This window comes from Metarhizium brunneum, chromosome 3 (assembly GCF_013426205.1).
Source record: "Metarhizium brunneum chromosome 3, complete sequence".
In the NCBI taxonomy this organism is placed as follows: Eukaryota; Fungi; Ascomycota; class Sordariomycetes; order Hypocreales; family Clavicipitaceae; genus Metarhizium; species Metarhizium brunneum.
Window position 1 is genome coordinate 1,666,901 of NC_089424.1, and position 13,383 is coordinate 1,680,283.

General features: G+C 48.6%; 3 protein-coding genes across 3 annotated transcripts; 2 read left to right on the forward strand and 1 right to left on the reverse strand.

The window, feature by feature from the left end:
- Positions 1–2,757: 2,757 nt before the first annotated feature.
- PFA4 (Palmitoyltransferase PFA4) lies at positions 2,758–3,468 on the forward strand (the record flags this gene model as incomplete). Its single annotated transcript, XM_014688861.1, has 1 exon — positions 2,758–3,468. The coding sequence occupies one exon, from the start codon at positions 2,758–2,760 to the stop codon at positions 3,466–3,468; it is 711 nt and encodes a 236-aa protein (XP_014544347.1).
- A 338-nt stretch (positions 3,469–3,806) lies between these two features.
- Positions 3,807–7,612, reverse strand: MYO1 (Myosin-1; the record flags this gene model as incomplete). The annotated part of the gene is made up of 3 exons (XM_066130647.1): positions 3,807–4,138; positions 4,199–7,520; positions 7,610–7,612. The coding sequence occupies 3 exons, from the start codon at positions 7,610–7,612 to the stop codon at positions 3,807–3,809; spliced, it is 3,657 nt and encodes a 1,218-aa protein (XP_065986675.1).
- Positions 7,613–9,257: 1,645 nt separating this feature from the next.
- Positions 9,258–9,785, forward strand: G6M90_00g057670 (uncharacterized protein; the record flags this gene model as incomplete). The annotated part of the gene is made up of 3 exons (XM_066130648.1): positions 9,258–9,399; positions 9,499–9,554; positions 9,618–9,785. 3 exons carry the CDS (start codon positions 9,258–9,260, stop codon positions 9,783–9,785), a joined length of 366 nt encoding a protein of 121 aa, XP_065986831.1.
- Between the last annotated feature and the right edge of the window lie 3,598 nt (positions 9,786–13,383).

Sequence of the window (13,383 nt, forward strand, 5' to 3'; positions counted from 1 at the left end):
CGACTGAACACGTCTACGGAGCGTTGCTGGTGGCAGAGACCAGAACACGTCCAAATCGTTATCAATTTGCTGGAATTCATCTACAATAGACGAACCAGAAGCATATTGGTACCAGTCACCGAAGTGGGGGGGTGGTGATCTGCCGCCATGGCGTTCTCTATATATCACCACCGCCGTAGCAAGAGTCGTACTCGTAGAGGCCTTTGTAAGCCAACGGTCATGGATCGTACGAGCCTCATACATGAGTTCGTTTATCGGATGGCGCTTATCGAAATATTCGAGCGGATAGATGAATGTGAATCCTGTAGCGATAATAAGAAGCAATACCATGAATGAGACGAATAATATACGTCTAACGAAGATAACCGAGCGAATATCATGTGCGTAAACGAAAAGACCTGAGCCAAAGGTTATTAGCCAAAGCGGCCCAAGGCTCGCAGCTCGTGAGAGATGCATCCAATCTCCAAGACTAAAGACGTTTATTCCGGCACGCCAAGTTCCAAAAAGAAATGTTGTTACAGTCGTGGATACAACTGGCGTCGTTTCACAGGTCCAAATGGACAAACCGATGGTCATGGTGGCAAGGGCGAAGCTATCCGTCACTACGTCAAATCCCCGCAGAAATCCAAACCCCAGACTGGCCAGATTGCTTCCATTGAGCAAGCTGGTAGTAAGCCATAGAAATGAGCTAAACAGGGAAGAAGTGAGGAAAATATTGGATAGCATTCGAAGTCGCAGCTTGAGATTTCTCATCCAAGTCAACACCCTCCACAAAAGAACAATGATGACTGCGTCAAGCAGAAGACCAGCGTACTGGAGCAAAATAGTCTGCGATCGACTATCCAGAGGCGCAAAACAAATATATGTTGATGTCACAATTTGGTTTGCTGCCACATAAGTTCCAGTGGACAATAGAAGAGCTCCGGTCGTGAACAAGGTGACTGCCGCTCTTGGACCACTTAGCCAATCATGAATGTCGTCGAAAACGCTGCGCCACGGGTCTTCCATTTCATCGGTAACTGGTATAGACCAGTTACGACGCGTCGTTATTATGTCATGAACAATTAACAAAAGGCAAAGCCATGACTGCGAATTCGGTATCAGCGGAATTCACCCCGAGATAGGAGGCAAAGATTGGCAGCATAGAAACATCCCAAATCTACCGTCTAAAAGATAGATGGGAGACTTGAACCATACCTCAACACCTGGTTTAGAGCATTGCTGCTTATAGTTGACATAATTAAAAAGCTCCAAGCGAATAACAATACAAGCTACCAGGATCGGGACTGAGCAGCGTCTTGCTCGGGCAGGAGGCAGAGTGCCAGCTTGTTTCGTAAGATCGTGTGGTTCTAGGTTTACCAGCAAGCCAGTTCGCCCATCTCTTGAAGAAGTATATCTTCCATCAGCCCCTGGGAGCCACTTCGAGGCATAGCTGGCACCAAGACAAATAAGGCCAGAGAGAAAGACAACAAGCAGTAGTAGGAGGCGAGAATAATCTGGGAATGAAATGTAAGGACGCGATTGCATAATTTTATCAAAATTGTGATTCCATACCAGTCAGAGAGTAACGCTCTAATGAATGACAAACATACATAAATGAAGCGATAGTGCTATGAGCCGACAGATCAGAACAGTAGTCCTTTGACGAACCGCCAAGTTGAAAGAACAAAACATACCACAAAGCCGAGAGCTCATGGACCACAGGCGGCGCCATGGCGTTCTCTCTTTAGCAGATGAAGATCTGCTGAGGGCGCATTTTCTGAAAAGGACGATCGTATGCAGGTCACAAGATACAAAAGCTGCCATCCAAGAAGTTCCAAGTGGTCAATGCCAACTACTTTGCTCCGTATCAGGGGGTGAGTAGTCGAGCCACAGGGAACAGGTGGCTGTGCACGACCTACTTTATTACACTGACACGCTTACATAAGCCGACAACTGGAGGCATGAACGTTTGTCCGACCGCATAACGCTAATCAATATCGTCGTTCCAGGTCACAACCTCAGCTTCTCCTCAAGAGCCAAAGCCAAGGAATCAGAAGACTTTTTGCTTTTAAACGCCAATTTTTAGAGCATTTATTTCCATGGAAATCATTAAGACGTGTTTCAAATCATGTAACGAAACTCGGATACGCCACCAGTGAAAGCCCCCATCCCCGGATCATCACCATCATGGCGGGCCTGAATGATGCGCCTTTGGTGCAATCCTTGGCGGTTCCCGCCGTTTGTATCTTGATTGCGTTTCTGGGATACTTTTCACAATACCTGTTTCAGTATTCCTCGCTCAACCCCGGTCCACCCTCAGCCAATGAAACCATCGTCTTCAATGTTTTCCTGTTATCCCTATGGTTCACCTACTACAAGACTATCACCGAGGATCCTGGTCGATATGTTTTTACGGATAAAGTGATCGAGGCCGAAGGAAGTTGGTGCAAGAAATGTTCAGCCCCAAAGCCCGCCAGAGCCCATCATTGTCGGCACTGTGGACGTTGCATTCCTAAAATGGATCACCATTGCCCTTGGACGGCAAACTGTGTCTCTATGACTACATTCCCTCATTTTTTGCGGTTTATAGTTTTCGCCAACACATCCCTTGGGATACTAGGGTACCTTCTCTGGCAACGATTCTTCGCTCTGTGGGAATCACGGCACTTGCCTGCATATCTAGGTCCGACCTTGTCAGCACTTATAGGTTTGGCTCTCACCTCACTCATATGCCTCTTCACTTCACTTGCCTTGGTCGTAATGCTTGTAACGACAATGAAGAGCTGGCTGTTCAATTGCACTATGATTGAGGGGTGGCAGGTCGAGCGCCACGACGCAGTTATGGAACGGGGAGGCCAGGATTGGTGGGATATCAATGGGTCCGATGGAAAGAAGATCAGAGTTGAAAGGGTCGAGTTCCCCTATGATCTTGGTTTTTTTGCAAACATGTCCCAAGCAATGGGATCCTCAAACTTTCTCCTCTGGTTTTTCCCATTGTCCGGGAGCCCTAAAGTCGGTAAGGATAGAACGGGCCACGGATGGTCTTGGGAAGAAAATGGATTCAATCGAAACGAAGGCATGTGGCCGCCACCAGACCCAGAAAAAATTCGCAGGGCAAACAGAGAGTGGCCTGCAGGTCACAGGGACTTCAAAGCAGAACTGAGAAATGCAGAAACTATGTCTCCAGAGGAGCAAAAGAGTGCGTTCAAAGAACGCCAATTACAGGACATGCAGAGGAGAAGCCATTTATTGGCAGAGCTAGAGGAAGTAGACGATTACGATATGCTGAGTGAAGACAGTCATGGTATTGGCTATAGTTCTGATCAAGAGGTTCATTGGAGAAACAACGACGGTGAGAGGCTACAAGATTACGGCGTTGATGAGGAAACGGAATTCTGCGCCGCACAAACAACTGAAGATGATGATGTTCCACTTGTTGAGCTCTTGCGTCGGCGAAATATTTTGCGCACCGAATGTGCCGATTAAACACGACGACATTCGTGGTTTGGTGTAAATTTGCTGTATTAGTTCTGAATGTATTAGATGGACTTGTAGCACTACTTTTTTTTTTTTCTTGAGGTTGCGAAGGACCATAATTAGAACACTGCGCATGATGAAGCAAGAGCTGTTCGACAATCGGTCGAAAATTTATTTCTAGTGAATACCAAAACTAACAGTGTCTCACAGTTCCGCCTGGTTGCATAACATGACAAATTTTTGTACGCCGCAGGTCATGGTCTCGGCGCTAACAAAAGCAATACATAAACTTCAGTCTACTACGGATCGTCTACTCTAGATCGTGACCACGTATTCAGCATCCGCTTCTACCAGTCGTCGTCTTCTTTGTCCCGTTGCATAGCATTTTTTCTTGCTAGCAATGCATCAGCCAAGCTGCCCCCTAGACTCGGTGTCGGCGTTGTACTACGACTCCCCTCAGAGCCGCTGATTCCGTTCAAGCCAAGACCGGAATCTCGCTGGGCCAGCTCACCTGGCTTGCGTCCCGCGACTGGACGTTTGGCCGGAGGTGCCGGCGGCGTTGGTTTTGACTTGGCAGCGGGAGGAGCCGGAGGTGGCCTTGGGGCAGGTGCTGCTTGTTCCTCTACATAAGCAGCGGGAACCCAAGCCTGCCCATAGTCATTCTTTGCCAGCCACCAACCTATGCGATGTTAGTTAGCCACGTTTGCTCACATTGAACAGAGCACACTGGATGCCATACCATTATTCTCTTTTTGAACTATCTCCAATATGTCTCCAGCCTTGATAGATAGCTCATTATCTCGCTGGCCGTTGAAATCATATAATACTTTGGCCATGATCTTTGGCTTTGCGGGAGGTGCGGCGGGCGGCGGCGGGGGTGGTGCTCGACTTGCTCCTCCGCTGGTGCTGTTTTGATTCCTCGTGTGACTAGGAAGTGGTTTGTTGACCGCGGCAGGAGCTGAAGTATTTGCCACACCGATAGATGCTGTTGTTTTTGCAGCTGGCGGCTGAGGAACCGCCCTCGGACCTCCTCCAGGCCTTGGTTGAATAGTTCGATTACCAGTTAGCCGTGATGGCCGGCCTCCAGGGCCTCCAGGCTTGATAAGTTTACCGCGGGTGATGGGTCGGGGTGGTACGGGTTTGGCTTTGGGCATTGGCCGTGATGCCGAGTTAGGGGGTTCTCCTTGTTGTGTATGGATTGTACCACTCTTATAGAAGTCAACTGGTTGTTGGGAGTCTTTGGCTATCTTGACCTGCTGGAATTTGTTCGGCTTCTTCGCGTACTCAATCACGTCGCCTATTTTGAGATTGAAGCCTCCCGGCATGACTCGCTGCATATGAGTAAACATTTCGGTTTTGAGGACACAGTTCATCAAAGGATCTGACTCCTGGGCCGATCCCACTCCAAGAGAGAACCAATCATCTCGACGAGTAGACGTTCCAATGAATTTGATGGCACCGAGGGGAATAGCTCGTTCGACTGAAATCTGAAATTGGCCGTTGATGAGCAGCTGGGCAATGATGTAGAACTTATTATTTGTGACAACAATCAGGCGAGGGCTCGGCTTGCTAGATCGTCCAAATTTTGCCTCCAAAATTTCTCCACGGCAAGAGAACATCACCCGTTCATTTGATCCAATATTAGCTGCGTTCCTTATCTGTGCGCCAGGTCCAGCCGCCGCATTAACGCCGAGATAATCTCCAAGAAATCTTCGAGATCCCAGTAAACTCATCCGTCTGCGCTCTTTTCGGCCTTGAAGAAGCTTGTGCCCATGATCCCGAAGTTGCAGATACTCGGCTCCTGTTCGTTTCTTCCGCCACATTCGTTGAATGCGGGTTGCAGATTCAGCACGGTAAGCTAGGTATGCACGCCACATTCTCTGAATACGAGTGGCCATGTTATGCCAATACCTATCACGCATGTGCTCCAAGGCAAATAGAGTCTCTGGTGATTTGATGAATGCCTTGGTCACGCCAAGTTGCCACTCCTCTTTGGGAATGCTGGTGTCCTTCAGAATCTGCTTTACAGCTTCTTCTGTCGAGCCTTGCCACGTGTACTCGCCAGCATAAGATGTAGCCGGTGATAATAGGAAAAACCGTTCGACAAACTTGTCAAAGGATTGACGATACGCGAAACCAGCTCGCCGTATACGAACATTCTCTTGTAGGCCCAGATATTTGACCTGATGAAGAACATTGGGACTGTTGTATTCGCTGGGCGACTTATTCTCATTCGGTTTGATCGTTCGGATATATGACGGCTGACATTTCATCAATGTGTCTACCAACGCATTTGCAGAGGTACGAATTCTATCTCCTGCCGAGGGCGGCTGTTTTCTATTATCTTGGTCAACTTGGTGGGGGAAAATGGTGTGTACGAATTGATTGCCGCTGTGTTGAAAGAGATTAAGGAGTCCCTTCAATAATTGATCTTTGTTCTTATCGGTGATGCCGTCCACAGTATAAGAGACATCTCCTGCATAGTGCTTAACGATGAAGCTTCCCTGTCGAGGGGTCAAGTGAGCGTGTGACATGCCATTGATGCTCTGCATAAATGTTCTGTCACAAGCGGCAGGGTCGGCATGTGCTGTCTTGGTCGCATCCTTCATTGCAGAGAAGATTCCAGGGGGCCTGATCTGTTCAATCAATTCACAGACGACTTTATTATCGAAATATTTGATTGGTGTCCACTGGATCTTCTCACGGGCATATTCTTCCTGCTCCGTCTTCAGTGTGAGCTGGATGAAGATTTGCTGAAGCTTTTCATTGACATAATTGATGCAGAGCTGCTCGAAACTATTCTTTTCAAATATTTCAAATCCGTAGATATCCAAGATGCCAATGGTGTTCGCTGTATCTTGTCTCGATTTCAGAGACTTGTTGATTCGCTCCACAATCCAATCAAACAGATTGTTGTAAATAGCTTTAGCCAAGGCGTCACGGGTAGCAGTTGCCTGTGCTGGGTTGCTAGGGGACTCGATAACTTCGCCATTGCGCGGCGTGAGAATTCGAATAGTGATGGCATGGATCAGTTGGTCCGGTGTCACCTCCATCAGGTATGCGACAAAATCCACCACTGACTGGTCAGTGACAGCAGCATATCCAGTGTCATCTTCGCGGAACTGGATATTGCCAATCCACAGGATGGTAGCCAGCATGCGAAATATCTCATCTTGTTCGGTTTGACTGAGACCAATTATCTTCATCGCATTGATCGTGTCTTGGAAATCGGCAATGTCATCGATCCCATCGACATCGAAGCATTTGGATCGGTTCGTGTATGCATATGTCTCTGGTTTTTGAATACCGAAGAGCTCTTGGTATTGCCTTGAAGCACCTTTCGTGAACTGGTAGAAGATGTGAAAGTTTCTTTCGTTTGTAATCTGGCCAACAACACGAGACTTTTCGAGTAGGTAATTCGTGATATCGGCGCCAACCGGCTCGCCAGTGGAGTTGAAGTAGATTTGCAAATACTTGCCGAATCTCGAAGAGTTGTTGTTCCGCAGTGTTTTTGCATTTCCAAACGACTCTAGTAGAGGGTTGGTCGCAAGAACCATTTCTTTAATCTTCTTGATATCTCCTGACTGTTCTCCAGAAACATTCGCAATATATTGCATAATGCGCTTGGCGGCCTCAGTTTTACCAGCCCCAGATTCGCCGGAAATAATGACACACTGGTTGTCATTATAAGCTTTCATATTATAATAGGCGGATTCGGCGATCGCGAAGACGTGCGGGGGCATCTCTAAGCGATTTTTCCCCTTGTAACTTTCGAGGACATGGTCAGTATAAATGCCGAGATCACGAAATGGGTTCACGGAGACAAGCACATGTCCAATGTATGTGTATATCTCTGCACCCTCGAATCGCTTCTTCAGGTTATCATTGATAGCTTCGTTGGAAACCTTGCTCAGTAAGGTCAGGTCTGATACTCCGATCTCCTTCTTTTTGGTTGCTTCAAACGTGGCCTTTTTTGGTCGTCCGCCGGCGGCGCCCTGTGTTCCCGGTGCGCCGGATTGAGCATTGCGCACAGCTTTGTCCTTCGGACGCCTTGATATGCCCTGTTCAGGTGGTAACGATAATGTCAGTTAAGGAGGCATTACAGGTAAGTTTATCAAGCCACTTAGGCTTATCAGCCAATATCGCCTACCATGTCAAGAGAGTGAGAGTGAGCCGAAAGACGAGTAGTGCGGTGAAGGCGTGGGGTACAGGGAATGAAGTTCTAATCACGCATCAACAGGCTGGTCCCGAAGCGGGGAGAGGTTGGTGATCTTTTCGGGAGACGAGTGAAAAGGATATCAGACAAGGAATGTTTGTGGTATTGCCAAGTTCCTTTTGTCTCTTTCAAGGAGGCGCTGAATGCGATTGATGCCCTCGCCAGTCGATGATGTGGTGCCTGACGGTGACGAAACGCCGACAATTTTCCGGCGCAGCACAGCCTCTCGTGCATACGAATCAGTGGCGGTGGAGCTGATTCTCAGGCACGGATTAGCTAAGCAACCAACTTGGGCTGCCTTTACGATTTAACTCTACTTGTTGCTTGCTGTATTCTCGAGTGATATTTCATGTGTCGTTTGCTATCTTTTATCCTGCTGCTTTTTTTCTCGGTTAAGTTAATGTGTTGCGATCTAATACTCTGCATACCGAGATATTCAAGATCTGCGCATGTGGGGTGTGACGCAGTTGTGCATCAACGTTGACCAGCATTGCTGGCATACCCTACGCAACGCAACGTGAGTGCTCAACGATGCTCATTTGCGTCTTATCTGCACAAATGCTGCACCCATGTTTCTGCCTGTATCTTGAATCTTGTGTCTACTTCAATGTGATGCAATTGGGGTGTCGGACAACTGCAAATAAGGCTCCAGTTGTTACCGCGTGCTCATGGTAATGGAAAGTCTGGATCTTCATTTTCATAAATCCCCGAGGGGCAAGAATTCGATCTGGGGATAGTACGTGTGCCGACGCATTCGTCGCCTTCACTTGCGACCATGTCTTCGAAAAAGGGAACAGCAGAGGAAATGAGCATTGCACATGGATCGAGCGTACCTCTCATACCTAGGTACCTTATCTGGTTCGAAAATGTGCAAAGAAGCAAAGCACTCCTCTACCTGCAGCAACATCGAACTCTTGCCAAAACAGCTGGGCCCAAAGCTCTCCACATCTTGGCGCACGAGGCTCCAAGCGCGCATGTCGAGGTTTCCATATGGCGTCCTCGACCGCGGGGTAACTTCTATGGCCCAGGATCAATCACCTAGCTGCCCCATGAATACGTGAAATTCACACCGTACAGGGTACATACCGCTTACGCGCGCGGGCCCTGATTCTGGCCACAGTTTCCTGGCTCATCAACTATGATAAGACAGCTCATGAGAGTTGTTGTTCAATACAAGCACTGCTCCCAACCCGGCCCGGAAGGCGTGGACGTAAACGTATGGAGCGTTGATGGAGGTTGTGATTACCCGTATGCAACAGTACGTATAAACCCTAGAACGGTTGAGGTTCTACTCCGTAGGAAATTGGATAGTAATTGGCTGCCACATCTTAACAGAGCACTTGGCCTCAGTGGCATTGTAAACTGCAATACTTAAGGCCTTCCACTGCCCACTTGGCCCCTCCAAGATTCCTTCGTCCTCCGCACCATCCACCCAAATTCTGGCAGCTGAGTGTCCTCAGTTCCCCGCTTTACGTCACAAGGAGGAGCTACCAAAGCCTTTTCAGACCAACGTCTGACCAACGTCTTAACACCACACGACGACAATTACACGACTATTCTACTCAAGCCGAGTATTTACAATATGTCTGAGCCTGCCGCCGTAGAACAGCAACCCCAGCGGGTCGACGAGACTCCAATTTCACCTATTAGACCAGATGCAGCCAGAAAGAACTCGCTCGAGAATCACCTGATGCACCGACCTAATCGTGCGGAGCTCGTAGAAAGTGGGTTATGTCTACACCTGAGCAGTATCTAAACTGAGTTTCACTATCGTGCTCAACTCTGCAGGTGAACAGAACTTACTGATAATTATCACTGGGCAGAGAACATCCTACCGGCATCGTCTGCCGCACCAGGCCTTCTCGCACACCAGAAAGAGGTATATGCCCATACAAAAGTCGCATGGCTGTCCCGGCACACCAGCAACTAACGCGAGTCTCAGCTGGAAAGAAGTATGCTCGAGGACAAACTCAATGACAAGATTTCTCACCGCCCGAGTCCAGAAGCCCTGGTTAAAGGCGGTGTCTTGCATGAAGATCCACGAACTGCGGACCAACAATATGAGGAAGCAATTGAAGACGAGTACGCGAAGCGTGAGGGTGGCGCTTAATCATATGGCCTCCTACTCCGTGGAATACTAAATCTGCGATTGGAAGGGTGGAGGGGCGGCGGGAAAATCGAGACAAAAAATTAATATTGTGTTATGATTCTGACAGCAGGAAGGTACAGCCTGGTCTCTTCTCTGGTCGATGTGGCGCGTACGTTGCCTACGCCTTCTGTAACCTGTGGGACATGCCTTCGTTCAGATCGGCCAGTACCCGATAATGTTCCAAGGACATTACACTGATATGCGGCCTGGACAAGAAGAGAGGGCAAGTCAACGGTGCACAGGACATGGTGACTTCTTAACCGTATTTGTTTTTTATTGACTGCCGTATTCTGGTGAATATTCAGATGTGGCATCTCGTTTCAGTCTTTCATGATGCAACGGGCATGTTTGTTGCGGCTAACTGGGGTGCGATGCATATTCTTCAACTGCCGAGTAAGTATTGAGAAGCGAGTGCTGCCTTGCAACGTGCAGCGTCGAGGGATATTTGACGTCTATCTCTAAAAAAACAACGGGTAAACCTAAGAAGTGTGTGCTGGCTAACTGTACTGATTGGGTCGAGGGGAGTAACTCCACTGCCGCTAATATTGAGAAGACCTCGTGGTCTTTATTATCCCTTATTTTAAACTCGATACATGGTTTTAGTTTTCTTCTACCCGTTATGCTCACCAGTAAATCAAGTCCAAGACAAAAACTCCATGCCTCCCGAGTCCAAAGCAAAGATGCTAACCACAAAGTTCCATCCGCGCGCCGTTTCTAATATACAATAAACAATATTCATCAGAATTTCAAAGAAAGAAAGAAAGAAAGAAAGAAAGAAAGAAAGAAAGAAAGAAAGAAAGAAAGAAAGAAAGAAAGAAAGAAAGGAAAGAGATGGAAGGGGAAAAGCAATGTCGAACGAAAAGTCGCAATTCACGACCACTCTAACACCAGGCAACTATCACGATCGGCGATGGGGGTTACCGTAGCCGGGGCTAGGTGATCCGTGTTCTTGTCCTGGTCTGTTGTGATTGACAACCTTGGTTCCATTCGACGATGTATTTACTTGAATCGCATGCTTATCTGTTTTACACCTGTCAGATGTCTGAACCTGAGTACTGTGCCAAGAGTAAGACGAGGACTTACCACCTCCATGCTGTCGGTAGGTGCCAGGAGACAACGAGCGACAGCTCGAACTTTCCATAGAACTCGCGTATGATTCGCTGGAATAAGAGTAGGAGCTTCCGACCGAGGCAGCCCGGCTTGATTGGTGTACCTGAACTTTGTATGGAGCAGGCATTTAAGACGTTGGCTTTTGAAACTGCTGATGTGTCTGAATGAAGAATCAGGGCTGGTTGGGGTGCGTGTAAATAGACAAGAGAGGTGATGATCAACTACTTGAATGCGCTGGAGGTGGCTCTATGTGTACGAGGCTTCAGAATGTATGAGATGGTATGAAACTAGAGTATGGAACAAGAGAGATGTGACTGGAACATTGAAGGGGAAGACGCTGATATATATGTATACCGGATATGTATGCATGGAGACTGAGATAGGGTCGGCCAGCAAAGGAGAAGCCGGTGGCCTGAGGGCTCGACCGTGGCACTGTCTAGTTGAGAATGAGGCAAGCATCTTTGTTTGATACGAGCTTTGCCAGGGCATGTTCCTGATGGGGCTTCAAGAGCGGGAATGAGTCAAAGGGGTGCACCCCTAGTAAAACCCAAGTGTGATGACGAAGACATAGTCGTCAGAATTCACGGCGAAAGAATTATAGGGCAAGAGTAAGAGTAAGGCGTAACATGGGCTTGGTTGGCTAGGAATACTAGGATCATGCTGGCCTCGTCTCGATTTGCAATAGTAACAAAAGCATAGCCTACGGAGACAGCGGCAAGTATTGTTCTCTGTTCCATCATAAGCGAAGACGAGGCGGAAGTGGCAAAAGTTGGCCGCGTGCCCAACCAAGAGATTGAGCAGGGAACACGACGAGTACTAGCAACACGGCGGAAGCGGGAATGTCGCCAAGCCAAGCCAAAAAAAGAGTCCGGTTTTATCGAAAAAAAAAAAAAAAAAACCGTCCTAGGACGTGAGCATGGATATGGCGCCAGGTCGGCAAGGCGAACATGATGGCCTGGCTCAGACCTGGCCGATGGGAGGAAGTGTCTGGTGGAGCGTCTGATCTGGTGGCACCGGACAGCACTTGAGCTCCTCTGTACACTCTGAGTAGGTCTGGTCCGGTACATATTGTTCCACTCCCTAGCACAACAGTGGTGAGCGCAGAGGTGACCACGGGAGGGAGTTGGGAAAATGGAAAATAGAAATGCGAAATGCGCAAAATGGCCGAGTCTGAGCCACAGAAGGGTGCCATTAGCCATCAACTGTGCCTTGCTGCTGCCTTCGCATCTCACCAAGTTTGGAAACCAGCACCGTCGAGCTGTCTGATGAACGCGTTGATGCGCACCGTGGCTAACGCTTTGCGAGTGCTACAACATCCGCCAACAGCCCGCACGAGGTAAGACACGTTGATAAGTAGGTACCAGCAGCCTCGGGGTTTGGAGGTGAATCTGACTGATTCGCCTACAGCCCTTCTCCCAGGCATCACCGAAAGCTGGGAAGTTGGTACACACCCCTGTCGCAGGATGCTAAGGCATTGCCTCAATAACACTTTGTGCTCACCCCTGGTGAGATGTGTGAGATGTAAGGCCGCGGCTGAACTCTGATGTGCCTTGTCTTGCCAAACGAGTCGGATGTATGTACTATTGTTGTCAGGCGGGCTGCCTCTGCTGCGAGCCTCACATGCAATTCAAAAAGGGCGGGCTTGGCTCTGCATTGGGAGGCCATGGACGCAAAACAAGAGTCGGCCCTCTGTGGCTTTATTTCTTCCCAGACTCATAATGTCTGGTCCGACTGACACTGACACTGACACTGAGACTAGCATCGATCGATTATGCGTGTATGCAGGCGGCGACCAACCCACAGTATCTTCAGCGTACGGACCTGCAGTGGTTCCTGTAGAGCTACGAGATGGAGCCAACGATTGAGGGGAGCAAGATACGATAGGGCACGTCAGAGACACACCAGACTCTAGAGTGCATGTGGCTGTGCCTTGAAGCTGTGATTTGCCTGATGGGCTGCCATTTGCCGCGCACCTCTTGGGGTCTGACGCAGGTACCATTGGGCACCAAGTCTGCGAAAGCTGCACAAGCATCCGGTCCCAACTTGCGCTCTTGTTGTCAAAACACGATACTTTTGCCAAACACTCGGTACTTATCTTAGGTACCCGTTTAAGACGTCGATACTTACTTCGCGTCTCCGCGAGCGCCTTCTCCGGCAATGTCTTCTGTCGTAGTATAACATGCCTATTACGGGGGCAGGGAAGTAGAAGTAGCTGCCAAGGGGCGGGCCAACTCGAGTAGAGACGAATCAACACAGATATAATACCTGGATGCCTTGATATATGTGTGCTACCAATGGGGACGCATCCGTGATTGCATATTTCTACATTGGGTGCCCAGGTGCTCAAGGGTTTGTGTTTTGGGGAATCCATGCTCTAGTAGGAATTTGGAAGGTCCAAGTGCCAACATCTCATGCGCTGTGCAGCCATCTAAACATTGTCATCAGGCGA